The 27,749-nt window shown below is 47.5% G+C and overlaps 1 protein-coding gene across 1 annotated transcript in view; it reads right to left on the bottom strand.

Annotated features, from left to right (window-relative positions):
- Positions 1 to 1,191: 1,191 nt before the first annotated feature.
- BTF3L4 (basic transcription factor 3 like 4) overlaps positions 1,192 to 27,749 on the bottom strand; it is a 67,676-nt gene continuing 41,118 nt past the window's right edge. The window contains exons 5-6 of the mRNA XM_069642201.1: positions 11,516 to 11,575; positions 1,192 to 1,645 (exon numbers count right to left, since the gene is read on the bottom strand). Of these exons, the coding sequence (XP_069498302.1) occupies positions 1,599 to 1,645; positions 11,516 to 11,575 (107 nt within the window). The 3' untranslated portion in view covers positions 1,192 to 1,598. The remainder of the gene's footprint in view (positions 1,646 to 11,515; positions 11,576 to 27,749) is intronic.

Here is a 27,749-nt window from a genome sequence, read left to right on the forward strand (position 1 = left end):
CATGCACCCCTCAAACTTCTCCCTGGTCCATGATGAACCAGGGGAGGAAAGGCGTCTTGACGAATTTCCTCTTCAGAAAATCAAGATTTCCTTCTAAAGTCTTGGATAAAGACAAGGGCTCTCAGAATACTCTTCCATGCTTGGGCGTTGTGATGTGTCTTTTGGTGCTAGCACCCTTCGTTTTGGATTGCCTGGATGCATGCCGCTGTTGCGGGGAGGGCTACCGATGAGGATCAGCGGGCATTGCTGAAGTATCTGATGTGCCCGTTGGTGCTTTGGAGCGCTTCGACTGGACCACTGAAGCAGAACTGTGGGTTGTGTGCTTGGTGTGAAAAATCGGGTGCGTCCCTGTTGCCAGGACGTATCGTCCCCCATAGCAGGACTCCCATCGGGCCTGACACTGAAGAACGAGAACTTTCCACGGTAAGGTCAATGGCCTCTGAAGTGGAGCATTGTCATCGCTAATCCCTTAGTCATTCAGCGGCAGGGGAATTACTTCGGCTTGCAACATACTGTAGGCCGCCCACCGCTTCAAATGGCGGTCTTTAAGAGTCTTTGGCCGTAGGAGTTTACAGCCTTGTGATCGAGGGGGAAGGACAAAATCTAAATGGAGTCCTGTCCATAGCGCAGGATTGTGCTTGCGACGACAAACCCAAGGGAACAACAAGGGGAAAATGAAAGGCATTCTTGAAAAGGACTACCCCGATCCCACTCTTCCTACTGTAAAGGCCGACCAAAAGGCCCAGCCATGTCGTCGGCAGCGCCGGCCGGATCAACAGCCGTCGAAATTCTGTCATCAGCAGTCTTTGGCGGTGGCATAGGAATCAGCCGATGGAGTGACAGAATACAAACCCAAAGGTCGAGAAATATAACTCAATGTTTTAGGGCGACCATATAGCTGGGTGGAAAAAACAATCAGGGACCTTGACGTGTGAGGGATTTTGGGTACACTACACGTCAGGGATAGTGTTACAGGCACGCTGATGTCCCCTTTTGAATCTCGAAAGACAAGATGCAATACTCTCGGTTACCACTGGATGTCAGACTAAAGGCACATCATGTGATTCTAAGCAGATTAACTATTGTGAAAAACAGACAAAGCAGGCTTTTAGTTGGCCCGACAAAATGTAGTGTACAGTAGTTGAACCAAGCACACAGGGAATTTAAGAGCAAAATAAAATCAAGGTCATATCATGTTTATGATCGCTTTAATAAGCCTGTAACAAAGTAAACCCATTTCCCTCTGTTAGGGCCACTCCATTCAATGGGTACAATGTTTGTGGGAGGAAGTAAGAAAGTTAAGATCCGTTAATTTATGCAGGATGAAAGTTCGTTGCAACCCAATATATCTAACAGCTCTCCACTGAAGACAAAACTCAAGCGTTACCAGCATTTCTCACTACGACCGAAAGGTTGGATCCTGGGAATAAGTGCAAAATGCAAAAATCAATAGACAGAAAAAAAATGCTGACCAAACAGCATCATTAAAATACAAAATATTTATATTACTGAACTATTAACACGTGATGTTTTATGTTTGAAAAACTTTGAAACCACACATTTGATCTTAAATCAAGTCCATGGCTCCCAAGTACTATTTAGTTTGCTTCATTCTTTGATGCTTCATCGAAGTTTTCTACAAGATCTAAAAAGAAACAAAAACAAATCAATCAATGCAGTAAATAACACTTTTTACAAGTGCTTCAAAGTTCTAAATAGGAAATGCAATTCAGTGTTGACTTCTATACGGCACAGTCCATAGACTGTTTTCCTCCATACGTATGGGTTATTCATCCTTTGGGGATAGAACCAAATTAATAAGCAGCATTTCATATAAAGGTTATATGCAGTGTCGAGTGCACTCCTCTCCACACAGAATCCACTCGGCGCACGGCAAGTGTCAGCGCTCATCATAGTATAAATGAGTTAGCATGCAATTGCTGATGGATGGGATCTATGGAGGCAAAGACACCAATTGAAGTACAGTAGCCACTACTGTGAGTGGCTGGCATTCCCTCACTTTGTCCCGAGCTCTTCCCTCAGTACTTGTGGGATATTACAAAGCAAGCAGAGGTGGACAGGCAGCATGCAACATTACAATAAAAATCTATAAGGGCATAATCTCCAGCATGAGATGTTACAAATGGCCTGCCCAAACTGAGCACTTAACCTCAATCTGTCAGCAAAGGAAGAGTTCTTACAAAATGCACCCGTTTGCAAACATTTCAGCTTTATAGATGTCCTCCAGCAGGACTAGTTTCTTAAAGTCACTGAGGCAGTCCTCTCAGATGGACGAACCTTTGGGGCTGCAACGTGCTCAATGCTTAGTACTACAGAACACTCCACCGCCCACCTTACAATGGGGGAACTTCTAAAACCAGGGGATTTCCCAGTGAAAAGGTAGTGCCAAAAGGTTAATCACATTTTTACTTACTTTCAAAGCAAAATGTAAGGGACCTTACCACGTCCAGATGTGCAGGGCTCTTTAAGGATCCAATTAAAGATTGGGGCAGAATACTGGGGAGGTGGATTTTCTGTTTAACTATAAAGTCAGATGATCCTTGGCATGAAAGTGTGCAAGTTTATATAACAAAGCATTTCTGATGGTTGTATCTGCTTAGATTCACATGCTGTGCATAGGTCGACATCCAGTGGTCACTGCAGAGTATTGCATTTTGTTTTTCGTAGTTGAAAAGGGGACGTCGACATGGCGTGTCTAACACTATCCCTATAGTGACGAGCGGTGTACCCACAATCCCTCACGCGTCGAGGTCCCTCTGTATTTTATCTGCCCTGAGGGAGCCTTCTAGACGTGAGTGAGTACAGAAAAGAGATAAGATGTCCATGTTCCTTCTATCCGAGTGGGGAGGAAGGGTGGGCGCATGTGAATCTAAGCAGATACAACCATAAGAAATGCTTTTATGGTAAGTAATGTATTGTCTTCTGATGTTTAGAATCACATGCTGTGCAAAGACTAGCAAGCGGTACCCGGAGTTGGAGGTGGGTTGTGAGAAGGAACAGTACAGAAAAGAGGTCTTAATACTGCTTGTCCCACCTGGGAATCAGATCTAGAGTGGGCATTTAGACAGTAATGTTTTGTAAAGGTGTGTACAGAACTCCAGGTTGCCGCTTTGCAAATGGACTCACGGGGAACGTTTGCAATGAATGCTATGGATGCCCCAGTGCCTCGAGTAGTGTGCTCTTGGCTTGAAGGGTAGTTCTCTTAGCAAGAGTGTAACAGAGTGATGCATTGAACAATCCATATAGATAGTGGACTTTGAGACTGCATCTCCTTCTCTTCCTGCTGCCACCGAGACAAAGAACTTATTAGTCTTTCTCAGTGGTCTAGTTCTATCCATATAACACATGACCGCTCTGCGCACTTCAAGTGTATGCAGGCTTTTTTCTCCCAAATTTGAAGGGTTTTGAAAGAACGTTGGTAGTTCTATTAACTGGTTGACATGGAATTTCATGATGAATTTTGGTGCAAACCTTGGGTGTGTGCGAAGAACCACCTTATCCTTGTTAACTGATACAAAGGGGTCTAGTACAGAAAGAGCCTGTAGTTCACTTACTCTTAAGAGTATTTTACTCTTAAGAGTGAGGTATTTAAGAGTTGCCTTGTGCATGGGTTCGAAAGGAGTGCCCACGAGTCTAAAAAGTACCACGTTTAAGTCCCATCCGGGAGCTGGGTTAGCTATCGGGGGGTGTATTCTCTTTACCCCTTCCATGAAGGCCTTGATAACTGGTATCTTCCACCACGACACTAAGTTGGGAAGTGGTGTATGCAGAAAGTGCCGCTAGGTGGACTTTAATGGAATTAAACACTAGACCTGAATCCAGTAAATGGGTCAAGTACAGAATAATGTTAGTGGCAGAGCAGTCAACCGGGTTGATGTTCTTACTTCTACACCAGATGACAAATCTTTTCCACTTGCTAGAATAGCAGTGGCGAGTATTAGGTTTTCTGGCTTCCCTGAGGATGTCCATGCATCTCTGAGGGAGATGTAAATGTCCAAATTCTATGATCTCAGGAGCCAGGCTGCTAAGTTCATGGTTTGAGGGCATGGATGCAGTGTCCTGCCCTTGTCTTGTGACAGCATGTTGTACGTGCAGGGAAGTTTCATTGGGGGAGATAGGGACATCTCCATCAAGTGAGCGAACCATGGCTGCCGGGCCCACATTGGGGCCACCAATATCATGGTAACCTGTTCTTGGTGCATCTTGTGCACCACTTTGTTGAGGAGGAGAGTCGGGGGAAAGGCGTAAACAAATTTCCCTGACCACTGAAACAGACCGTTCCCCTTGGACTGGTTCTGGGGGTACCTGGAGGCGTAACCTTGGCATTGCGAGTTCTCCAGGGTTGCGAACAGGTCTATTTCCGGGAAACCCCATTGCGTGAAGACGTCTAAGTCAATGTCTTCGTGCAATTGCCATTCGTACTCTTTGGGTAGGGGGAAGTCTCTGCTGAGTTTGTCTGCTAGCAGATTTGAGTTCCCCTGGTACATGTTGTGATAGTAGGAACATGTTGTGTTTGAGAGCCCACTTCCATATATTCTGGGACAGCTTGGACAGTCCTGGAGAGTGAGTGCCCCCTTGCTTGTTGAGATAGTACATGGCTGTGGTGCTGTCTGTGAGGACCATCACTGTCTTTCCTTGTAAGTGTTCCTGAAAGGCTTTCAGTGCTTTGAACACTGCTAACAGTTCCAGCAGGTTTATATGCTTGGATGCTAAGCTTGGAGTCCACACTCCGTGAGCAGTCTGATGGGATAGGTGAGCCCCCCCCATCCTGTAAGGGATGCGTCTGTAGTTAGAGTGGCTTCCACTGCGGGTGTGGCAAAAGTTTTCCCTAATAACAGGTTTTTCTTTGTCCACCACCGTAGCGAGAGAACCAAGGCCTGCGAGACCACCACTAGATCGTCCCATTGTCCGCTGGCCTGACACCACTGGCTGTAGAGCCACTCTTGCATTGGGCGCAGGCGCGCGTGAGGTACCAAATAAATACATGACGCCATCATCCCTAGCAAGCGCATTGCTTTGCGTACCGTAACCTCTCGACCTGCCACATAATGGGGGATCTGAAACAGCATGTTTTGGACCCTCTCGTTGGAGGGGATGACGAGGCCGTCCTTTGTTCGAATTAGAGCCCCTAGGAATTGTTTGATTTGGCTGGGGTCTAAACTGGACTTCTTTTCGTTGGAGAAGCCCAGTTGGGACAAAAGATCTACGGTCCTTTGGGTATTGGAGAAGCATGTTTCGTAAGAATCCCCCGTTATGAGCCAGTCGTCGAGGTACGGGTAAACCGGGATGTATAATCTGCGCAGGTGGGCCGATGCCACTGCCAGTACTTTCGTGAATACCCTTGGTGCAGATGCTATCCCGAAGGGTAGTACTCTGAACTGGTAGTGTTTCTCTATCTTGAGCCTGAGGTATTTTCTGTGCGCTGGCAACATTAAAATATGAAAGTATGCATCTTTCATGTCTAGTGTTGTCATGTAATCCCCCTGTGATAACAGTGGAATTACATCCTGCAAGTTCACCATACGAAACTTTTGGGGTTTGACAAACTTGTTCGCTGGACGCAGATCTAATACAGGGCGCATGGTTAGATCCTTTTTGGGTACAAGGAAGTACACTGAATAAATACCTTCTGTTACCTGAGATAGGGGGACAGCCTCTATAGCTTCTTTTTTCAGTAGCTCTTCTACTTCTTGAAGAAGAATAGTGAGGTGTTCCGGTGTCATGCGCCGGTTCCGTGGGGGTCTGTATTTTGGGGAACCGTTGAATTCGATGCAGTATCCGTGGGCTATGGTGGATAATACCCAGCGGTCTGACGTTATTCCCTCCCATGCTGAAAGGAACAATGTTAGCCGGCCCCCGACCGGTGATGCATGGGAGGGGACCCGAATCTTTGGGTCATTTGTTGGTATTGGGCGTGGGGCCTTTTGGACTGGAGCCGCGCCCTCTTCCTTTGCCACGACGTTGGCCTCTTTGACTGAACTGGGTGCTTTGGTTAGAGGGCCAGTTGGTAGCAGAGTAAAATTGTTGTTGGCTTTGCTGCTGGCGTTGGCCACGAAAGGAGCGTCTATTGCCATAGCTGCGTCTGTTAGGTGGCCTAGAAATTTGGTCAAGAGTCTTGATGGTATCAAACTCCTTCTTCGCATGTTCTAGGGCCTCAACTGCTTTTCCAAACAGATGTGTTTGCTCTATGGGCTTATTTATTAGGGAAGCCTGGGTTTCTGGCTTAAATCCTGAATTGCGCAGCCAGACATGGCGTTTGAGAAGTATTCCCTGAACCAGGGAACGGCCAGCTGTCTCTGCGGCATCTAAGGAGTTCTTTACGATGCCCTGGTTTACAAGAGTTCCCTCTGATATAGTAGCCAACAGGCATGAACGCAGGGGCTCTGGTGCGTCCTCTGCTTCGCTGCGCACCTTGCTCCACTGTGCATCTGCGTAGCTAGCTAGTAGGGAATTGTTATTCGCAATCCTATGCGGCGGAGGTCGTGATTCTCTTCCCAAGTGCATAGAGCTTCTTGCCCTCTTTGTCAGGTGGTGCCTCACTAGTAGATAGTGGTACCCCCGCTCTCTTTGTGTTAGTAACTACAAGAGAGTCCGGAATAGAATGTCCCCTTATGTACAAAGGGTCAGAAGACGAAGGGCTGAAGAGCTTTTCTATCCGAGGGTTGACCCCTCTGACTAAGGCCGGATTGGAAAGGGAAGGAGTTATTCTTCTCCTTATAGAAGCCAGGAGCGGAATGGACTGACTGACCGGGGCTTTTTCTTTAATAACTTTTTCTACAAAGTCTATGTACGGAAGAGTCTCCCCTGTGTCTATTTCAAAATGCGCTGCTGCCTTGCGCAATAGTGCATTAAGTGAGGGTTGGTCATCTATGGGGGAGGTGTTCCCAATAGGTGAGTCCTTGGGAGGAGAAGGGTGAAAGACATCAGGGTCTGAGTGCACTGATGGGGATTACCAAGGCTGCACTGATGGGGAGTGCCAGGGCTGTGAGGTAGCTGTATCTTCTTCAAAAGCTCCTGCGCTAGCGTAAGGGTCTTCCTCAAACCTCTCCTCCTCATGTTCTTCACCTAAACACTCCTCATCTTCCTGGAGGTATTGCTCCTCTTCAGTGAGGTCATATGCATCTGTAGAAGGAGGAAACAGCCTAGGAATCTTGACCCTAGGGTCATCCTGGGTCCATTCTCTTGGTCTTTTGGGTGTGGGTGGGTTTTGGCTACCCAAAAACCTCTCCATCTTTTCCATACAAGAATGGAGTCTTTCCAGGGTCTCATGGGGAACCCCTGAATAGTCTAGAGGGGGGGAAATCAGTGTTTTCACCTTCAAAACGCTTCGAACGGTCCCACAACGTCGACGAAAGGTTTCCTCACCCTCAAAAAAACCCTCCGGTAGTTCAGAAGTGCCTTTAGATGAATGGGGCGGTTCCTGGCTACTCGTGCTTTTTCGGCGTTTCTATTTCCATGGGTGCGGTATTCGACGTATGTTTCGTCGTCCGCTTACGTTTGTCCTCGGAAACAATTCTCGCCAGACTCTCGACGACGAGTTCGTCAGTCGAGGGTTCTGGAGTCGGCGTTGCCTGCGTTGCGCGTTGTTTTTCGACAGCCGCTCTATGGAGCGGTACGTCGGATGTTTTGGAGGTAGCGCCCGTGTTAGATGACAGCCCAATCGCTGGTCGCGGCTGCGCTTGCGGGTGGGGCTTGAGACCCTTGCGGTCTGAGGTCGACGCCGGAGTGCCCTGCGTCCCCTTCGGCGCTGGTGGATCCTTCGTCCTCGACCAAGAAGAGCCGTGGGTTGTGTGCTTAGGCCTATGGGGTTGTGTGCGTCCTTGTCGCCGGGGTGTTCATCCCCATAAGCAGGGCGTGAGCCGAGCCCGTCGGGGCCGGGGACGGACGTCGAGGAGCGCGAGCGCTCCTTCTGGGGGTTAATGACTTCCGTAACGGACGTCGAGTTATCACCCTCCTCGTCACTTTCTGTAACAGCGGCGGCTGGTGAGGAAACTGACTTCGACATAGCGTAGTCCGCCCACCTCTTAACTTTGTTCTTTAAGAGTTCTTGGTTTCAAGAGCTTACAGGCCGCGCAGCCGTCCTCTTTATGATCGAGGGGCAAGCAACGATTACAGAGCTTGTGTTTGTCCTTCCAAGTGTATTTGCCCCTATAGCGTGGGCAAAACTTAAAGGTGTCCTCTCCATAGCTGAGGCAATAAAAACTGGTGATAACCCCAAGGGAAAGATAGGGGAGAAAGAAAGACATTCTCGACGAGAAGATAATAGTTCGAACCCCCACTCTCCCTACTGTATGTTGGCCGGCGAGGCCTGGCCACGTGTTCGGCAGCGCCGAGGGATCTCCTCCGTCTCTTCCCCTCCGTCGAAAACTTGCTCGGCGGAGAAACAGCTTCACAGGTAACGTCGAGGGGAGGGATCTTTAACAATAAGTATATATTAAGGACCGAGGTCCGTAGTAATTGTTTAGCAATGTCTCTCTAGGAGCTCCGCGTAAGGCGACCATAAGCTGGGCGGAAAAAAACAATCTGAGGGACCTCGACGCGTGAGGGATTGTGGGTATAACGCACGTCACTATAGGGTTAGTGTTACAGACACGCCTTGTCGACGTCCCCTTTTCGACTACGAAAAACAAAATGCAATACTCAGTGACCACTGGATGTCGGACCTATGCACAGCATGTGATTCTAAGCAGATTAACAAACATCAGAAATATATATACACACACATACACACACACACACACACACACACACAAACACTTGGGAGATCAGTGCTTTCAGTCAGACCTCAGGCATTTCCACTACTAGAAAACCAGCCTTCCTTAAGAAAAAAAATGTTTCAAGTCTGCAAATCCATGATCTTGAATGGCTTGAGCGCCAGAACTACTAGGATGATCCTAAAGGAGGCGCCTGCGAAAGAGGCTCAACAGCAAGTCAATTAAAATCCTTCAAAGGATTTCACTGAAAGAATTCAATTGGACCCTTGATATGCTAAAGCACTGAAAGATCCAGCACTAGTGAATTCATGCCAAATACTTCCAGATGAGTAATGAATAAGATGTGATCCAGCTTAGATAATGGTGGTTGTAAGTCGGACTGCAACCACTGATAGAAGCTGGTTCACCAAGTAGTGTATTGGGAAGAGGTCCACAGCGTCTAGATTCTGCCGAGCCAGCCACAATTTAAACTTGAGTAGGTTTGTGCCCCTGATCTCCTGCCCGTAACCATTTCACGATGAGTAAAGAAGGGCCACTTGTTGGATTGGGTGGTTGGCAAAGAGATAAATCATGGGAAGAACCACAAGTCCAAAACTGATTCCTCAGTTTCAGCTGTAGCTTACATATGGGTGCATAAAAAAAAAGTCAGCAGAGGGAGTCCAGTTACATTGTGTTCACCCACCAGGTCTGATGCATCCAGATGAATTCCCCATTATAAAACATTGCCACAGTTATTGTCCTAGTCTGCAGAGTGACCGATCACATCCCCATAGAATTGTCTGTGGGAATCTTCCCCTAAAGAAACAAAAACACTGAAAGCTGAAAAAGTCAGTTGCTACCAAGATGGTTAAAAAATAAAAAAGTCTTTGCATCCTACTGCTGTAAGATGTTCCCTGGGATCAGCTGGAGCTGAAGAAAATCCTTTGTTCTGCCTTTTTTTCTTGCCGAAAGGATGGCAGGAAGGAAGGACTAACTTATGCGTTTTGCCATGCTACCTGAATGGAACCCTTTAAACCCAAAAAAGTAGGGTTAACAGATTGGCTAAGAGGTGGATGACGCAAAGGATGATTTTGTGGAGATAAAAACCTTAGCTGAGTCAGTGAGAAAATTGAAACCCTTCAATAAAGGGTCCTATCCATTTTCATGTGCCTGAAGGAAGAAGTGAGTGCCCTTGAGCCATGCTAAGCCCCAGATCAACCCCAGGGAAAACCCTTGATGCTAAATCTGTGGCCAGTTGCATTCTCTAGCCAGCTGTTTTCTTCGTGCCAAATGGGGCTTAATCCCCATTGTCATCTGGCAACTACTAGGAGCATTTTGTCACCTCCTTTCACAAGCATAAGTTGCAGGTCTCCATAGTTGTCCCATCTGTGGCAGAGGGTGACACTGAAATAGAGATTCTCCCCACATTTTCGCCAAGCAGCAACAGACGCCCAAGAACCAGTGGATCCATAACGCAAAGACAACAGCTGACTGGGCAGAGGCAGGTGTGTAGCTAGATACAACCTTGTCTGGCAAACAATGTCACAAAACTTAGATGGCCTAAGATACTGAGGACCAATCCACAATTTGCATGCCTTCTTAAGCAAGTCGAGCTGGATCAAGATACCAAAACTGAAGGTTGTATGACTTGCAACTACAGGTACTCAACGACACCCACCACATTGGTCATGAGACATTTCTGAACCAATCTACAATTCCTTGTAGAAACCGCTTCAGTAGTCTAGCAGAAGCCATTTAGGGATCACGATTTTACAAACAAATGGAAGGCATGGAGTCTAATTTTATTATAAGATAGACTAGCTTTGGGTAAAAGTAGGAGTGCTGAAATCCGGGAATACATTAGTTTCTTACAGGAGTGGACTGCAATTACAGCTGAACATAACCAGCATACAATGGTAACAGCATATAGTTTAAAGTACTATGTGCTTTGAGATTCTTTGCAGTGTCAATACATCAAGTTAAACACGGTGGAAAAATGAAGCTGCAATAGGATCTTTATGAAACACGTGTGCTTGGGCCTCCATTATAGCTCTAGTGTTAAAGCCAATTGGATGCCAGGGTTCGAAACTGCGGGGATCTGTTTAGCACCTGGTAATAACTAGCCAACCAGGCTCTCCTAGGCTATAAACAGCTACCAGGAGCCATTATTAGCTTCTAGGTAATCTGGTAGCATTCAGACATCTGTTGCAGCAGAGTTTGAAATGGAGGGTATCCGGGAGACATGTAGCTCCTGTTTGTAGTCTATAAGAGTCTGGTTAGCTTGACACCAATCACCAACAGGCGCTACTGTTAGCTCCCCAGGCCAACTAACACCGAACACCTGATTTTTAACTGCCCTTCAGACAATCTATAAAGTTTAGAGTACATCTATGGGTCAAATAGTTTCCATCTTACGTGAAAGTTAGATTTGCGGAACACTTTGTACTAGCTTGTCACTGGTTGATGCTGGATACCCAGGAGCTGCTTTTATCTATTTGAGCCCTGGGCTGCCATGCACTATTCGACTGCTCACAGTACAACATTCATTTTACCCACAATTTGCCGGCATGCATTTCTACGAGGTATTAGAGTAGGAATGGCAGGTGATTAAGGCATAGGGATGGAGGAGTGGCACCACTGTAAGAGTAGATGAGTGGGGCGTTTGACTTGCCTATACCAGAGTACTTCTAATGAAGTTGAAGCCATAAAGCAATAGGGTTTAATTCAGCAACAAATATTCAGGCCTGCAATATTGTAAAGTGAGTGGTATTGAACGTCAGTACATCAAATTGCAGTTTTACCTGGGACATCATCATCCTCTTCATCAATGTCTTCAGGTTTTGGTGCTTTACTGTCCAATACTGAAACAAATTCAGAATAAAATATTTTAGTGAGACTGAATCATTTGTGAAACTTGCTACACAAGTGGACACCTTAATCATTGGTTGCCCCCTTAGAGCTTAATCAGGTTATTTTGAACAAAAATCAATACATGCAACACAGTTAAGATGTCAAATACATTTTAAAATTACTAGACAACCAAATTCAGGAATCCATGAGAGTCCTGCATATGGCAAGTGAACAGGGTCGAGATCTATCCTAGACAGTCCTGTGTCTTGGCCCTTACACATACTCATATAGAAGAGGCAGTTCAAAAAACTGCTCTACGGTCAGCACTCTAGGGATGCCCATCGAGTCCCATTTTCCAATACTCTAGCAAGGAATTGGAAGAGCATGGTTGTTGCACAAAGAGCCTTGGCTACAGTGAGGATTTGTTTTACTTGCAGATTATGGCTGCATGACTCCGGTCATTAAGAACTCGCTGGAACCTGGGCACGGATTAGACCAACTGATATTCCTATAAGGAACGCCATGTACTAGCCCGTCACTGGTTGTACCTATAAGGGTACAACAGCAGTATTTTCCTAAAGGACTAAGGCATCGGGACAGCCATTGTCAGAAAGGGGTCTCAACTTTCAAGTACAAATTACACGCATTAGTCATAGCCTCAGCAATACATTGATCCAAGTTGTCTGGACAAATCTTTCTGTAGCTACTTATCCAAGGAGTTTAACATCTGGCAATTCTTCACCAGCAAGTCTTTAAATTGGTTATTGTTCCGTTTTATAGCAAGCGATATGCTTTTATACATCGTACAACCATTGGCCACTTGGCCCATACATTAACAAGAAATTGTAGTGCACACATAGAAACAAGGTACATAGCCTCCCCTTAAGCCTCTTCCCAGAATATAGAAACCTTCATACCCAGACGTCGTCCCACCACTGCCTTAGACCATAAACTCTGCACACCAATTGACAGTCCCGCCCTTGGGGCTTCTCATCCACAATGGGTTCCTGAATCCCTCTTGTTCTGTGAACTTGTCACAATACAGCCAAAGTTTCCAATCAGAACAATTTGGGGACTAGGTTGACCTGTCCCATCTCATGCCATATACTTTCATGCCCATTACTTCCGGGCTCAGTTCTTCACAACTTATCCAGATTAGCTCCCAACATCATTGCCAACTATTGTATGGATGTACAACTGCTGACTTCCAAGACACTGCTCATGTGCGCTTGGTCAATATCAAACCCAGGGATACCATGTACAGCCTTTTTCCTTTGACGGACAAAGGACCCAGCAAGCAGTGCATCTTTGTTTGAATTCTCACCATCGTCAAATCAAACATTGTGTATTACCCGTTCCCAAAAGCCTCGCACGAGCACAGCCCCACCACACATGCAAGTAAGTCACCCAAGTCGTTCTTTACAGCGCCAACCTTTCAGGTCATCTCCAGACATCATAGCTACCAGCACAATAGACCCTCAAGATTAATGTATCCTAAGGGCTCAGAAAATCCATACAACAGACAGTACAAAACTCCACTCTTAGTAAAGGCTCCATCAGCGTAGACAGCAGCCAGACTCATCTCAAGAGGGAGAGAGGACTGTAGTAATGTACAAACAACTTGTACCAAGGGTTCAACAGAAACTTACAATCAGAAGTATAACAATTTAAAATAGTTAGGCAAAGTTAAGTCTTGTTCTTTTATAACACGCTTAATACTGGATACCAGTTTCTAAGCACGAGACCAGAATTCAAACCTGTGTTGCAATGCGTTCAAGATAAACGTGTTGCCACTGAGCTATCCTCACGGCCCATTGTCAGTCATAAACACAAAAAACAACGCTTGCCGATACACAGACCAAAGCATAAACCTTCAACAGTAATTCTAGGGAAGTCAGAACTGGTCATACAAATTTAGTATAGGCCACACCTATTCATGTGGAGTAAAACCATAAATTACTTCCAGATTACCTTACAGTAAATTAAGGGTAGTAGACCACATCAGTCATGCAGTGTTGGTAAACCTTCATGACACCAATTTACTTGCAGGCTGTTAATTCGGCCTTGGTAATGCACAGAAAAGCCAGCATGCCTTTTCACAAATTTCTTGCTTGCTCAGTTTGAAGTCTTTACCTGCCTAGTCTGCCTTTCTAGGCAGGAACAACCTCAGTGGGAGTTTTGCCTTTAGCGGGAATCCTTTGTATTCCCCGCCAAGGCTCCAGTGTCTGAGAAGGCATAAAGCAAGGGAGTCCAAAACTCTGCAGCCATTTGTCTGCCACCATGCCTGAAGGGACTCAACTCCAAGTGGGGGGCTGGATGTCCTGAGACAGCCAGACAGTCCCTTGCTGTAAAATGCAAAAGTTAAGCTATAGTTCCTGATAAAAACTCTGGAAGCTGCTGACAAGTCGACCATTGGAGCAGAAACCGAGAGGAAGATTAAGAAAATACGGCTGTAATGATTTCCAGAGAGCCTGTGTAACCAGAGCCTGCCGTTATAGACATCAGGCATTGCAGGAAAATCCAGATAGCCATCTCAGTCCCGCCATTTTGGCAAATTGCCAAAAGTTCATCCTTCTGTGGGTGTGCTTGTTTGAAACAACTATATCCAATAGCCCTAGCCTCTCATCTGCATCTGCCCTGACCTACCTGAACTATACAGATCCCTTCTTTGCCACCCACCATATATCCAAAACTGCTCAGATACATAGCTGGTAAAAACAGTCTATGGCCAGGTAATTTAGTCGCTTGCCACTGCAACAGAGTGGCAACTGGAGAGGGAAGTATACAGAGTCTGCTTCTACAAGCAGAAATAATTACACAGCTTACACATTGGTTATATTAGCAATTGCATCCTTCAGACGAGGGAACCAATCCATTACATGCTGCAGTGTCGCTGCCCAATAGTATGCAAGACCAAACCCTCTTAGCCACTGGTAGTTGTGTGGTGAGCGCAATGCTCACCTCCCCTTTAAAAATCAAGTTCAACATCTTGGGAGTGCTAAAATACTGTTTAACATTGGCATCGCCTGATACAAAGCATCCTCGGAAGTACAATCATTTTTACCAGCCTTTCATCGCAGGAAAGAGATTGGAAATGTAATCCAAGACTCCACACCATAAATGCCTGTTCCACATTTTGATGAGACCCATTCCCAGTTTGCAATGATAAATAGCCTAGATGCTTAAGCTTAAATCTTCCCTCCAAAACATCCATCTGTAGTGGTATCAAACTAGCACTATAGATGGCAGATTGGAGCTACAACGACCCAAATACTTGTTTAACGATTTCCATTTCATTGACCAGATACAGTAAAATACTGTTACTAACAGCCCATGCTCCTCTCCGCGGCAGACCAACCACAAACCATTTGCGCATCACTGGGGCCAATGTAAACACAAAACAGGGCGGGCTGGGGGGGCGGTCAGCCCGGCTGTGTGCCCTTAAACACCTACAAGGGGTCAGAAATAGTCCTGTTGAGACGTGCACCCTCATTCAGTAAACGGACTGATCACGTAAACTAGGACCCAAGTACTCTTTTCCACAGCACCACCCATTGGGCATCCGTGTATAGACTAAAATGCCATCCAGGCAGGCCACCGCCATGCTGTTCTACGTGCCCCTACGATTGTCCAACACTAGGAAGAGTGGTCTTAAATTATAGATGGGCTCCTACCTGGGATAAATCCCATCTGGTGGACCTGCTTCTGCATTACTGGAGCAAGGCTCTTACACAGTAGTGTCCAAATAAATCATAAACCGATTTGTACGATGCATTCTCTGGGATTCTGACCGGCCTTTGGAAGCACCACCAGCCAAGACGTCTGCGTGGATTCTGGCAGTTTGCCTGCCTCCCGAGACTAAAAACATCCAGCAGGTGAGGCCAGTAGTTCCTTACAAGTCCAATAAACTTCTACAGCCAGTCCATCTACCCCCAGGTGCCTTGCCCATTCGCATATCGTTGATCGCTCATTCCACATGATGCATCCTTATTGGAGCGTCCAAGTTTGCTCTTCGCTCAGCCTGTAGTGTAGCTCAATTCAACCGTGTCGAACTGCCCCATAACCCATCCCCTTCCTGGCATAAAGGTAAGCAGAAGAATCCTGAAATACTCTACACATGTCCTTCTGGTCAGTGACCAGAGTGCCTTTCCCATCCCTAAGCGCCTGACAGAATAGTTAGCCATTTTCCCTCTTTACCAGCCAAGCCAGCAGTCTGCCATCCTCATCACCTGCCATCTGTTTTAGCACATACCCAGCATAGTCCTGTAGATGCAGCTAGCCGCAGTCCCTATCAAATTCCCCCTTGCTGCACTTACCTCAGCATGCAACACATCACCTCGTTCCTCTTACTCCAAATCTACTTTATTCACCTGCAGAGACTGCAGTCAGGATTCTGTGAACCGTAATTCGCGCATGCAATAGTTTTTAACTTGGCGTCATTCAGAACTTTAATCACTTGCATTGTCCCAATTCCATAAACTGTCTCCTCATTAAGGGAGGAGATTCAACAGAGGCTATGTCCGCTAGCATATTACTAAGCCTCCACGTATGAATTGGGGCTAGCATCTTTGTGTTGTGAGTCTTCCAAATTTCGCACTCTGTTGCAACCTAAGGCAAAGTCTTATGGTACCCCCAGAGGGTGTGTGCTCCTACTCTGCGCATCAGAGCCTTGTCCATTAAAATCCCCTAAACCATCTAGCCCACCACTCACGTTCTTGAAAAAGGTAGCCTGGTCAACATTTGACGCATTGGTACCTAGCAACAATATAAAGCGTCCCAATCACCTCCACAAAATCCCTGCAAACCCCCCTCAGGGTCCAACATAGTCTGTTGTACAGTTAATAGGGCAGAGTCCATCACCCATAACACTCAGGAGGATAGGATGAATAGGAAGATCCAAACACTTGCCCCCACCGCCCCTCCCGTCCACCTACCCCCTCTCTCAATTTGGTCAATCCATGTCCCATTGTGTGCGTTACTTGCAGAATGGCCAAGTACAGCAAGTTACTACAGTCAACTTTCCATTCACCACATATCTGTATCTGGTGCACCCAAAATATACTGAAACATTCAATTAAGCCAACCTTGCTCCTACACCCCCCTTTAGTATTATGGTATTTATTTAACACAGGTCTAGTTTGAGCAGCAAAGTAGCGCTTTGCAGAGGTATACAACAATACAGATGCACAACGGAACAGAACAGATAGTGGGGGTGGGCTACAGAGGGGTACAGCTATACCGGGTGGTGGGGAGTAGAGGGACGGGCAGCGTCTAGCGAGTAAGGTAGCGCAAAGGACAATGTGATGACCTAGGAATGGAGGTAGAGAGATTTGCAAAGGTTCTTTTCTTAATTGTAGGAACGAGTGATTGACAGGGAGGAGGTTCAGTAGTCTTGGGGCAGAGGCAGCTTGTTTTCTGGTCCTTTCCTTTTTGCAGTGGGAGATTATCAAGTCTGCACATGTCCTAGCTTCTGCAGGTGCACTGTCCCCTGGAGATGCAGCGTTTCTCCACAAGGTAGTTGGGTGATGGTCAAATGCGATAGATGCCGCAAAAATTGTAGGTGATCCGTGCATGCAGTGGGAGCCAGTGAAGGTTGATTAGGGCCAGGGTGATGGTCGTATCTGCATAGACCCTTGAGGCATGCGGCTGCATGTAGGACACTTCAGTACACGACCGGAGGCCTTCTGTAGGAGTGCATTGCAACCCCCCCAACCCCATCAAGGTGGGATAAAACTAGTGCTTGAACAGTGGCTCTAAATCTGTCAGAGGGAGGTAGGGCTTGACTCCACAGGAGGCAGAGCCGATCAAGCTGAGTTTTTAGCTATTTCTTGAAGGAGAGGCGTTTGTCGATGTGGAACGCAAGGTACTTGCCCCAGGATGTGAGCTCGGGTGTGAAGCCCTCAGGGTTCATGATAGCCATGTCTGTATGTTCGGTGTTGGTGAAGAGTAGGAATTCAGTCTTGGAGATTCAACGTCAAAGACTAGATCACAGGTTGAGCCTATGGATGTCCTTGGAGTCGATATTGATGTATAGCAGTGTCAGTGTATTGGTGGGTGTTGTGTGTGGCTCTGTGTATAGAATGAAGTTCACTGGGGAGAGGATGGAACCCTGCAGAACAAAGGTGACTGTTGGCATTGGTGATCTAGAGAAGTCAGTCTGAACAAACGGGTGGCTGTTGGTGAGGTAGTACTTGAACCAGCGTAGGACAAAGCTGATCCTGGCGCTGTGAAGGACAATTGAATCCTCTTTCCCTCCAGTAAGGACAAGAAAAAGCTCATCAAAACCCAAGGGTGATTATTTCCATACTTATGAAATTTTTTTTATCTCCTGATGAACCATAGTTAAGTCTATGGGGGGAAACACGTGTCGAGAGGGATGAATTTAAAAAAGTATGAAACCAATATGGGAAGAAAATAAAATTTAATTTGAACACAGAAATTGAACATTCAAGTGGTTTCTTTGAACATTGTCTAATTTAGTACTGAGAGCGCACATAAGGTTCCAAACCAACAAACATGAAGTGGGACAAGGGCCTGGTGGTCTAGTGTTGAGAGGCCGAGAGGTCAAGTAGAACGAGGAGGTGGCTTTCGACAATACAGGAAGCGGAAACGCAGGACGCTTTACCATTGTCAAACGTTTGATAACATGCGGACTCCAAAACTGACAGAACTTTGTGACGCAACTCATTTACTTATCTGGATGTTCAATTATTAAAACAGACAAGGCATTTGCACACGGGACTCAAGCAGGACCTAGTCCAACCCAGCTGAGATCTGTGGACATTTAAGGGAGTGATTTTTTTTTTATAACAAGCCGTGCCTTGAAAGACAAAAGCGGTCGAAACGCGTGTTTACAAAGGCCAAGAATTTATTAAAAACGAGTATTGTTACTCATAGGAGATTGCTATATTGTGTAATTTGCTTTCTTTCCTAACCAAGCACCTCAGGCTGCGCATCTTCTAGGGAACAGCTTATTTCTCTTCTTTAGCAGAGTGGTGCCTGGGGAGCGGTTGATCTCCAGGTGGGGAAGGAGAGCTTCTGCAGGGAGGGTCTCAAGAATGGATGCTTTTATATGATGTAGTTTTGCGGGTAGCCTGGGTTCTTCCAGATCCTCCGTTGAGCGCATCTTGAATAGGGTGTGGGAATTTCATGAGGGACGCGAGGTGGGTCTGTGGATGCAGAGCTGGTGCCTGTGCTGGCAAATTTTGCTGATTCTGTTGATGGCAATGGATTTTGAGGGTGTGGTATGGCTGGGGTGAGTAGCAGGTTAACGCAGTGCTGGACTGCTTTGAACATGGCTCAGCTTTGGACTGCTTCTGATAGTAAGGGGCCTTCGCTGTGATGAGTTGACGGCGGGTTTCACAGTTCCTTGAAGAGCGCCAGATCGGCTGCAGTCCTGGAGCAGCACCAGGTTTCCCCCGATTCTTTTGCAGAGGTTGAGTTCTTGCGTGTACCAGTGTGCTGATCGTTTTGGTTTGCAGGTGCATGCCGGTAGCTGAAAGGGTGGCGTTTAGTGCTTCCAGTAGAGAGTCGCATTTTGGTTGTGGGTGTTCAGTCCATGTAAGGTGAAGGCTGGTGAGGTATTCCTTGAGTGCTACCAAGTTCTTGCATGCAGGTTTGTCTGATGGGTTTCTGCTGAGAGCGCTTGACTGAGATGGTGGAGGATTTTGAAAGTTACTGTTAGGTGGTCAGACCAGTCAAGCAGGGGGGGGGGGGGGGAACTGTAGTGGAGGGAAGACAGTGTAGTGATGATTAGGTTGGACTTTCTCGTGTGTTGGGTTTTTCATGTGCTGTGTGATTGTGAGGGTGTCAAGAAGACAGAGGAGAGATTCCTTCATCGGTTTGGTGGCCTCGTTTCCAGGGAGGTTGAAGCCGACTAGGAAGATGTTGGTGTGAGTTAGGATCACAGTGGTGACCTGGTCGGCGAAATCTCTGATGAAGGCAGTGTTTGGGTGGTCTGTAGATGATGGCTGGTGGCTGTCAGGGAGTGTGGGTAGTGGTAGGAGAGGACTTCAAATGAGCTAACCTAAAGTATGGTGGAGGGCCGCGAGGTCTTAAGGACCAAGGCCTCCACCTGTCTTGTTCAGTCTATGTTTAATGCTGTAGCCATTGGACAGGGATGTATAGGATGTGTGTGGAGTGTCAGCCAGGTCTCAGTGAAGATGGCATCAAGGTCAGGTGTGAGGAGGTTGGCGAGGTCCGTTACACAAGTGATGGCAAAGCAGACGTTGGTGAGCATCAACGTCCGTGTTGTAGACCATGAGAAGGAGCGTATGAAATTGGAGCTGATGTGGGCAAGATTTCTGCATTACGGAGTCCATGCTTTTGAGGGGCTGTCGTTGCCCGATGGTGGTGGGGAGGGAGAAAACCCACATCAGTGCGTGCTACCTGTTGTCTGAGAAGGGTTTGGGGCCCTGGGTCCTCAGTCTGAAAATGTCCCAACAGGAATTTCCATTTTCTTTGTCTGCCCTTCACTTCGGACACCTAGGCGAGAGACACCCTTGTTCTAAGAGCAGAAAGGAAGAGGTGAGGCTTAGGCCAGGTGACCTAAATCCACTTGCACCTGCACACCAACTAGTAACAGTCCACGCCCCCAACTTCAAGTGCAACTGTTACGCTCACCTGGTATCCACGGGAACACCACCCAGCCCTGGTTGGATGATTTGCACTCTCGAACCCTCTCCCATTCCCTTGGTAATGCCTCTCCTTAAAGATGGGTCTTACTAAACGGTGGATTCTCCGTCCTGCTCCTCGTGGCAGGGGCGCGTAGATGTGGGGGCGAGCAGCAACCAAGTTACTTCACTGGTGCAAGTCCCCCTGTGGGAATCCAGGCCTGTTGCGACTCTGTAGGTTTGCTGCTTTATAGCCTTTATATGCAGTTCTTCTGATCCATTTAGTTCAAATAATGTCTTGCTGCTTTCCTTTTAGGTATGGAAAGGTATTTTGGGTTTGTCATGCAGTTTGAAGATGAGCATGGGCCGGTAGGCGAAAGTGCGATGCTGTCAGGCGAGTAATATAGTTTAGTCTAGTCTATTCATTTGTATTGCGCACCAGACCCGAGGGTATGAGGGCGCAGGGGCAACAAGGTTATTCGCAGCTTGGTTACATGTTACAATGCAGTAAAGTAATTACAATGGTTTTATGGATACAATGCAGTAAATACAATGGATAATAGATGATTGAAGCCGTCATGAAAAGGCAAGAGTTCACGGATTTACAAATATACATATTTACATGTAGGTAGCGGTGAGGCGGGATGAAAGGAATTAGCCGTCATTGTTCTTTATCCAGTGTATGTAGTTACGTCTAAAGTGTGTGTAGGTTTGGGGTGTTCTTAGAGAAGGTGGTAGGGAGTTCCAGTGTTGTGCTGCTTTCACCTGGAAGCTGTTGCCACCCATTTTGGTGCGTTTGAATCTTGTGAGAAGATTAGCGTTGGAGGTTCTAGTAGGTCTGTTGGAGGTGTGTTTACTTACTCTATCGACTAAGTAGCGGGGGCAGCGTTGAGGAATGTGTGTTAGTGAGGCTACTTTTAGCAAGGCTACTTTGAGCAGAATTTTATCTGTTGTGTTGCGGCAGTTATGGGCTCTCCTAATGTTGGAGATGGGTTCTCTTGGTGATGCCGAGCGCTGCTCTGAGAGCGTTGTTTTGTAGCGTCTGTATTTTGTTAGTAACTTGTTTGCTAGCTCCTACGTAGAGGGCATTGCAATAGTCCAGTTTTGATAATACAAGGGCTCTGGCTAGAGTAATGCAGCTTTGGGTGGATAAGAAGGGTTTGGCTGCTCTTATAAGCTTACATGTGTAGGCCGTGGAGGATGCCATAGAGCTAACCTGCTTATGGAAGGAGAGGGAGGAGTCAATGTATATTCCTAAGGTTTTCACTTCCTTAGCTACTTTGATCGTGTTCCCGTCTTTAATGAAGCTGGTGTAGTTGTGGTCCAATTTGGTTAGGTTTGCGGTGGAACCAAGTATACAGAGTTCAGTCCTCATCATTCAGGCATAGACTGAGATGCCATCCATGCCTGGATGAGGTACACCCTGTTCACCATGGCTGTAATGTCCGGTCAGCGGGATGAGGATCTGGGTATCATCGGCATAATTAGTGTAGGTGATACCCAGACCACCTAGATCATCAAACGGGGGCTTCGTGAACACGTACAGTGTAGGGTAGACGCATGAGCCCTGGGGGACTCTGCATGTGATAGGGTCGGCAGCGGCTGTGGTGGAGAAGACACGCATGGATCTGTTGCTGAGGAATGACTCGATCCAGCCAATGGCTTCTTGGGAAAAGTGGGCAGCTGAATCCAGGTGATTGCATAAGATTTTGTGATCAACTAGATCAAATGCCACAGAGAGGTCAAGGAGAAGCAGTAAAGCCGTTTTCCCGTTGTCTCCAAGTGCCAATTTGAGCCTTCAGGTCGATAAGGGCTGTTTCTGTCCCATGTTGGGGTCTGAAGCCCGATTGTCGGATACCAAGGAGATGGTTTAGTTCAAGGTATTTGATTTATTGGTAGGCTGTCTTGTCGAATATCTTGAGCATGAAGGGGGCGGTGGTAATAGGTCTGTAGTTGGTGGGAATGGAGAGGTCCAGAGAAGGCTTTTTGAGAAGGGGGAGGACCCAGGACTCTGAGGTTGCTGGGGACGGTGCCTGAGGAGAAGTAGGCGTTGATGAGTCTTGTGATGAAGGCGAGGGGTCTCTTGCCGCATCTTTAATAATTTGTGGGGGGCAAAGGTCGCCCTGACAGATGGTTTTAGGCTGAGAATGATTTTTCCACTTCGGGAGTGGAGGAGAAGCTAAAGCGGGAGGGGTTGGGCAGAGGGTGTTGGGGCCTGGGGTCGTGTTAGTAGGGTTGGTTTGGCTAAGGAGTCTTATTTTTGATTTTAGTTTGAAGGCTTGCGACTGTTGAGGGCCTTTTGGACACTGGTGCACTGTTTGTCCTTCACACAGGTGTCTGGGGTTAGCACAGGTGTTTCCAGTTCTTTAATGATCGTAAACAACTCTTTGGTGCTGGAGTTGGATGGGGCGATTCTCAGGTTGTACGACTCTTTGGCGGCTACGATTTCTTTTGTAGTTGGGACGTTTTTTTATTGAGCAATATTTTGTTGTCTGTGGGAGAATGTCTCCAAGCTTGTTCCAGTTTGCGTTTTTCTAATCTAAGGGTTTTGAGGTGATTGGAGAACCAGTGGTTGAGATGCTTTTTCGGTTTACATTTTCTTAGTTTTAATGGTGCAATGGAGTCTAGGGCAGTGCGCATAGTTTTGTTATAGCCTTCTACAAGGTCGTGAGGGTTGGAAGAAGCAGGGAGTTGGTTAAGAGTAGGGAGGATGAGAGGTATGAGTTTTTCCACTGCGATTTCTTTTTTTTTTTTTACTTCTTGTGGGGATGGCTGAGGCTAGCACATTGTTGGTGATGGGGCTCGAGGCTGCGAGGGTAAAGGAGAGGAGATGTTGGTCGGACCATGATTGAGGGGAGTTATCGGTGATGGAGGCTGCGCAGTTGTTGTCTGCTACCCAGGCGATGCGCGGCACTTTATCGCCTTTTATATAGCTAACCCGTGTCTTTTCTCTTTGCAGGTTGCGATGTTCCTCGCCGAGCGCCGTAATGTTCCAGCAATGATACTGACCAAGAGATGACTACCCAAGAATTGTGTGGCTTCCTAAATTCAGGAGTAAACGTGATGCTGTCTTTCTCCTCTTTCCAGGTTATGGTATTCCAGGATGCATGCAGTGCTGGATGATGGAGTTCGTACCTTCAGGTGAGTGGAACTGAAGTCGGCGATGGATTGAAGACAGGATACTATTCCAGGTAAGTTTTGTAGTGTTCCTTCTCTCTGCAGGTCCTTGGTTTCAGGTAAGCTTGCATCACTGGACACGGTGAGCTTTACGCTGCAACAGCAGAATAACGCAAAGCATGTTCTGACTCATGTAGAGACCCTGTCCTGCTCTAGCATCTCCCTCTGACCTCCACTTTGTCATGTTGTCACTGCAGACTTTGCTATCCACCACATCCAACCTCGGTATAAGTGCCTGTGGCACAGAACCTCTGCCATAGTGCAGCCTGGGCGCCCCAGTACCATCCAATCTAGCCAGGACCCGATCCTTGAAGATAGCTGCCGCAAGTATATAATCCAAACTTCGCTGCTTTCCTAGGCTTAATCCCTTACCATGGCACCACCATTTGAGGCGGATAATCTCTGGGGGATTGGTGGCAACCAACCAGGATTTTGGTGGTTCAAAGAAGAGTGGCAAGCTCCCATCTCAGCTGCCAGCCACAAATCCCCCTACCCCCCACTCCCAACGCCAGCAAGTCAGATTGTAAAACTGAAGTCAAATAGACCCCATTTATAGTCAGCCATCTTATGGTGGATCCAGAGCGTTACAACTGGTTCACAAAACTAAAAGTTAATGTTAGGGGTATCCCTGCAACATTAAACCCAGCCCTACAAGTGCAGATTACATCCAATGCTCCTTCCAGGCAATGCCAGATAAATGTGTTTTAACTGAAGTTACATGTGTGCAAATATAATTGTTAAATACTGCATCTTATTCCATTTCAATACTGTAAACAAAAATTCCATACAAGACAAACCATTTACAGCAGTATTCTTGATGGATGAATGCTAGATAAATATGGCCAGGTTTGAGCTTGTGAATTCATATGGCTTAATAAAGAGCACTCCATGGTGCATCCACCACCATTTTGTACTGTTTCTAGTGCTTTTGGCTGAATCGAATTTTAAGGTGTGCTAACAATGTGTTAACTGATCTGTATTTCTGGGCATTTCCAACTTGCTCCAAGATCTGTCTGCTTGGCCACCTGGTGTGATTCTGTCGGTGCTTAATCCTCTCCCCTGTAGCCTCTGGCTCCCCCCCCACCCACCCACTCTTCCTTCACCCCATGACTCTCCATCCCGACCCATCTTTTCCAACTGCTTCTCCATCTCATACACCCCCAACCCCCTCTCACCAGGTCTGGTAGGAAGCTAAAAAAAGCCATTCCTAATTTCCAATCCTGGTCAGCCCATCGCAGACACTCCCATTACTAACATTCTCTTTGCCGTTCCATCTTCTAACCTATGGACCCCCCCCCCATATGGTCCATGTCTGGGAGTGCTCTTGGCGCACTTACAACTTCCAAATGCACCATTAATGTCTATCATACTGGCATCATCATGGACCAGGGCTTATCTTCTTGACAGGAGTCTCCCTTCACTCTTCAACTCCCCTCCCCCCCACCCTCCTTCCACCCCTACTTCCCTCAGCCCACTTTGTCCCCTCCCTACCCCCCAATGTGTAGTCACCCCCACCCATGTCTCCCTTGTTAATCCGTGGGCACCCAACTGCACTTAGCCACCCTCAACTCTCGCTCTCCTATCATCACTCCTGACACCAGTCACCTCATGGAAGACCTTGACGTCCTTGCTCTCACTGAGACGTGGTGCAAGGCCAGCTCAGTCACTGCTTTTGAAGCTACTTCCTGAAGGCTATAAGAGTGTCCAATTCCAGGCCCTCTCCATCTGGTGGAGTAGCTCTGCTCTTCCGAGTGGGTTCCTGCCACCATAATCCCCACCCAAACCTACTCATCCTTTGAAAGCCTAGTCTGCAGGCTGTCTCACCTACTTCCTCTCGCTACCAGCAACAGACCCAGATCATCCTCCCTCTTCCTCAGAATGGGCCGATCTGCCCTCTTCTTGCCCCCTCCCCCAAACACATCTTCCTTGGGAACTTCAACATCCAGCTAGACTCATTGCCACCCCCCCCCGCCACCCCCCGATATCCTTCTGGGCCAAACCACCCGGTCGGACACCCTTGATACTCTCATCTCTACTGACATCCCGTCTCAAACCCACTCATGACCCGCCCACTCTCCTGGACTGACCACTCTTGCCTCTCTTCACACCTTGACCTTCCCTGAGCCCTTGGCATTTGACTGATGAAGCATCAGTCCCTGCATTTGCATCTTCCTTCATCCCTCCTCTGCCCCCTCTACCACCTTATTGGACTCTCGCTTCGACTGTTCCTTCTAAGCTCCACCTCTCCATCTCCAACCTGGACATAATCTGCATGAAGTCTGCCTCCGAATAAAACTCTTGGTATGACTCCGACCTGGCCACTTTATTTGAACATTTGCTTTGAAATTCAAATCCAAAAAAGGTGCACAGCATAAGAGGCCGTCGGCTACTCATCCGCTGACAAACTGGCCTGCTTTCTAAAGACCCTACCGCCTGTCCATCTGCCCCAAAAAGAGCTCATGTCTGAGCCTGTATCTCTAGAGCCCCAAAAGAGCTGGACTCCCATCTGCAAGGAACCTTCCAAACCTACTAGTGTCCTCTTCCCCGCCCCCACTTCGCCAAAATTGGACATCCTGTCCTCTGCTCCACCCCACTCTAGCCTCTCGGTCACACCCCTCTCACTGTCCTTTCACTCCCATTGCACCAGATGAGCGCTCTAGAGTTGTCCACTCTATCAAAGTCTCCACCAACAGGTGCACTCCTGCTCCTCCAGAACCATAAAGGACAAAATTGCCTCGCATTCCCGCCTTCGCTGATCTCTACAACCACTCCTGCCATTAGCTCCTTCCCAAACCCCTCAAGCACTCTTGTGCACACTCTCCTAAAAATAAAAAAGTGCTTGCCTTTCTTGCCCGGCTAACTATCACCGCATCACCATCACTCCTTTCCTGGGCAACCTCATGGAGAAACTGGTCATCCCGCAACTGGCCTTCCATGAAATGGTGTGCTACCTCCATGATCACCAGTCCGGTTTTAAGGCTGCCAGAGGCACGAAAACTGGTCTCCTGAACACCCGTGAAGACCTACTCTCCAGCCTCGATTCCAACTCCCCCTCTGTTCCGATACTCCTCGATCCCTCTTCTGCCTTGGACAACGTCAACCACTTTATCCTCATAAACCACCTCCATGATACCCTAGACATCACGGACAGGGCACTGGCGTGGCTCACTTCCTTTCAAACAGACCCTCCAAGTGCAAAGGGTTCTTTTCTCTCCCCTCCACCACTTACTACCTGTGGAGTCCCCCAGGGTTCCATTCTATGGCCATGGCTCAACATATTATTCTTCCTCCAGCATACCAGACTGCCTTACTGCTATTCAGGACTGGTGCTCTGCCAATGATCTCTGCCTTAATGCCATTAAGACTGATCCTACTCATTGGACACCCGCTCCTCGTTTTCCCGACTCATTGGATTCCCATCTCCTCACCCACCTGTGAGGCAAAAATCTTGGGTTCATCATTGACTTCTCTCCACACATCACAGACCTTAACAAGTCGTCCAACATTCAGCATTTCCACACCACCTTCCTCCTCTTCACCCAAAAGATCAATGTCTTTAGAGCCCTGGCTCTCTAGGCTGACTATTGAAATAGCCCCTTCCTCAATCTGCCTCTTTCCTCCCTTCGCCCACGCCAACTAATCCAGAATAGGGCCGCAAGACTTATTCTTCGCCTCAAGCCCAGGGATCCCATCTCTCTACTGGCTCCTGGTGACCACAAGGATCAAATGCAAGACCCTTTGCAGCATCCACAAGGCTGCTTGGGACCTCTGTACATCCAGCTTTCCTTCCCTAGATACCTCACGTCCAGAGTCCTCCAGTCCTCTGGTTCCAACTCTGCAGGTCAAACGCTTCTCCAAGCAGAGTGGAGTGGACGGTAGATCCCCATCTGGCTCCTCCCTCAGGAATGCCCTTCTCTCCGCCCGCCCCATTGCCCCTACTTGAGCCAGACCTAAAATTCCAGAAACAGCTCATGACTTTCTCCTCTTCCTTCCATCTCTCGTGCCACCTCCCCCTATGCCACTACGACTGATCCCTTCATAGTCCTACATAGGCCAGCCCAAACCCCACCAGTCCCTACATCCTTTTTTCCAGCACTTGCCCTTGAGCTCCCTTTGCTGGACCAGCCCAACCTGGTCCTCCTTCCCACAGCAATCTTTTCCCCTGGCACTTGCCCCCCAGCACTTCACTGCCCCTTCCAAGGGGGCACCCCACTCCTGCCACCCCCTCACCCCTGCACTTCCCAAACTTCAAGCACTTGCACACTAGAATTGTCACAAGGCCAATAAAACGTTTCCTTGAAACCCCCCCCCCCACCCCTTGTGGCACCTGGAGAAGAAAAATGGTTTATGGGCAGCATACAAATGTCCGAATAAAAAAAATGCGCTTTAGATTAGC

The sequence above is a fragment of the Ambystoma mexicanum genome, chromosome 1q, assembly GCF_040938575.1.
Source record: "Ambystoma mexicanum isolate Mex_15411 chromosome 1q, UKY_AmexF1_1, whole genome shotgun sequence".
Lineage (NCBI taxonomy): Eukaryota > Metazoa > Chordata > Amphibia > Caudata > Ambystomatidae > Ambystoma > Ambystoma mexicanum.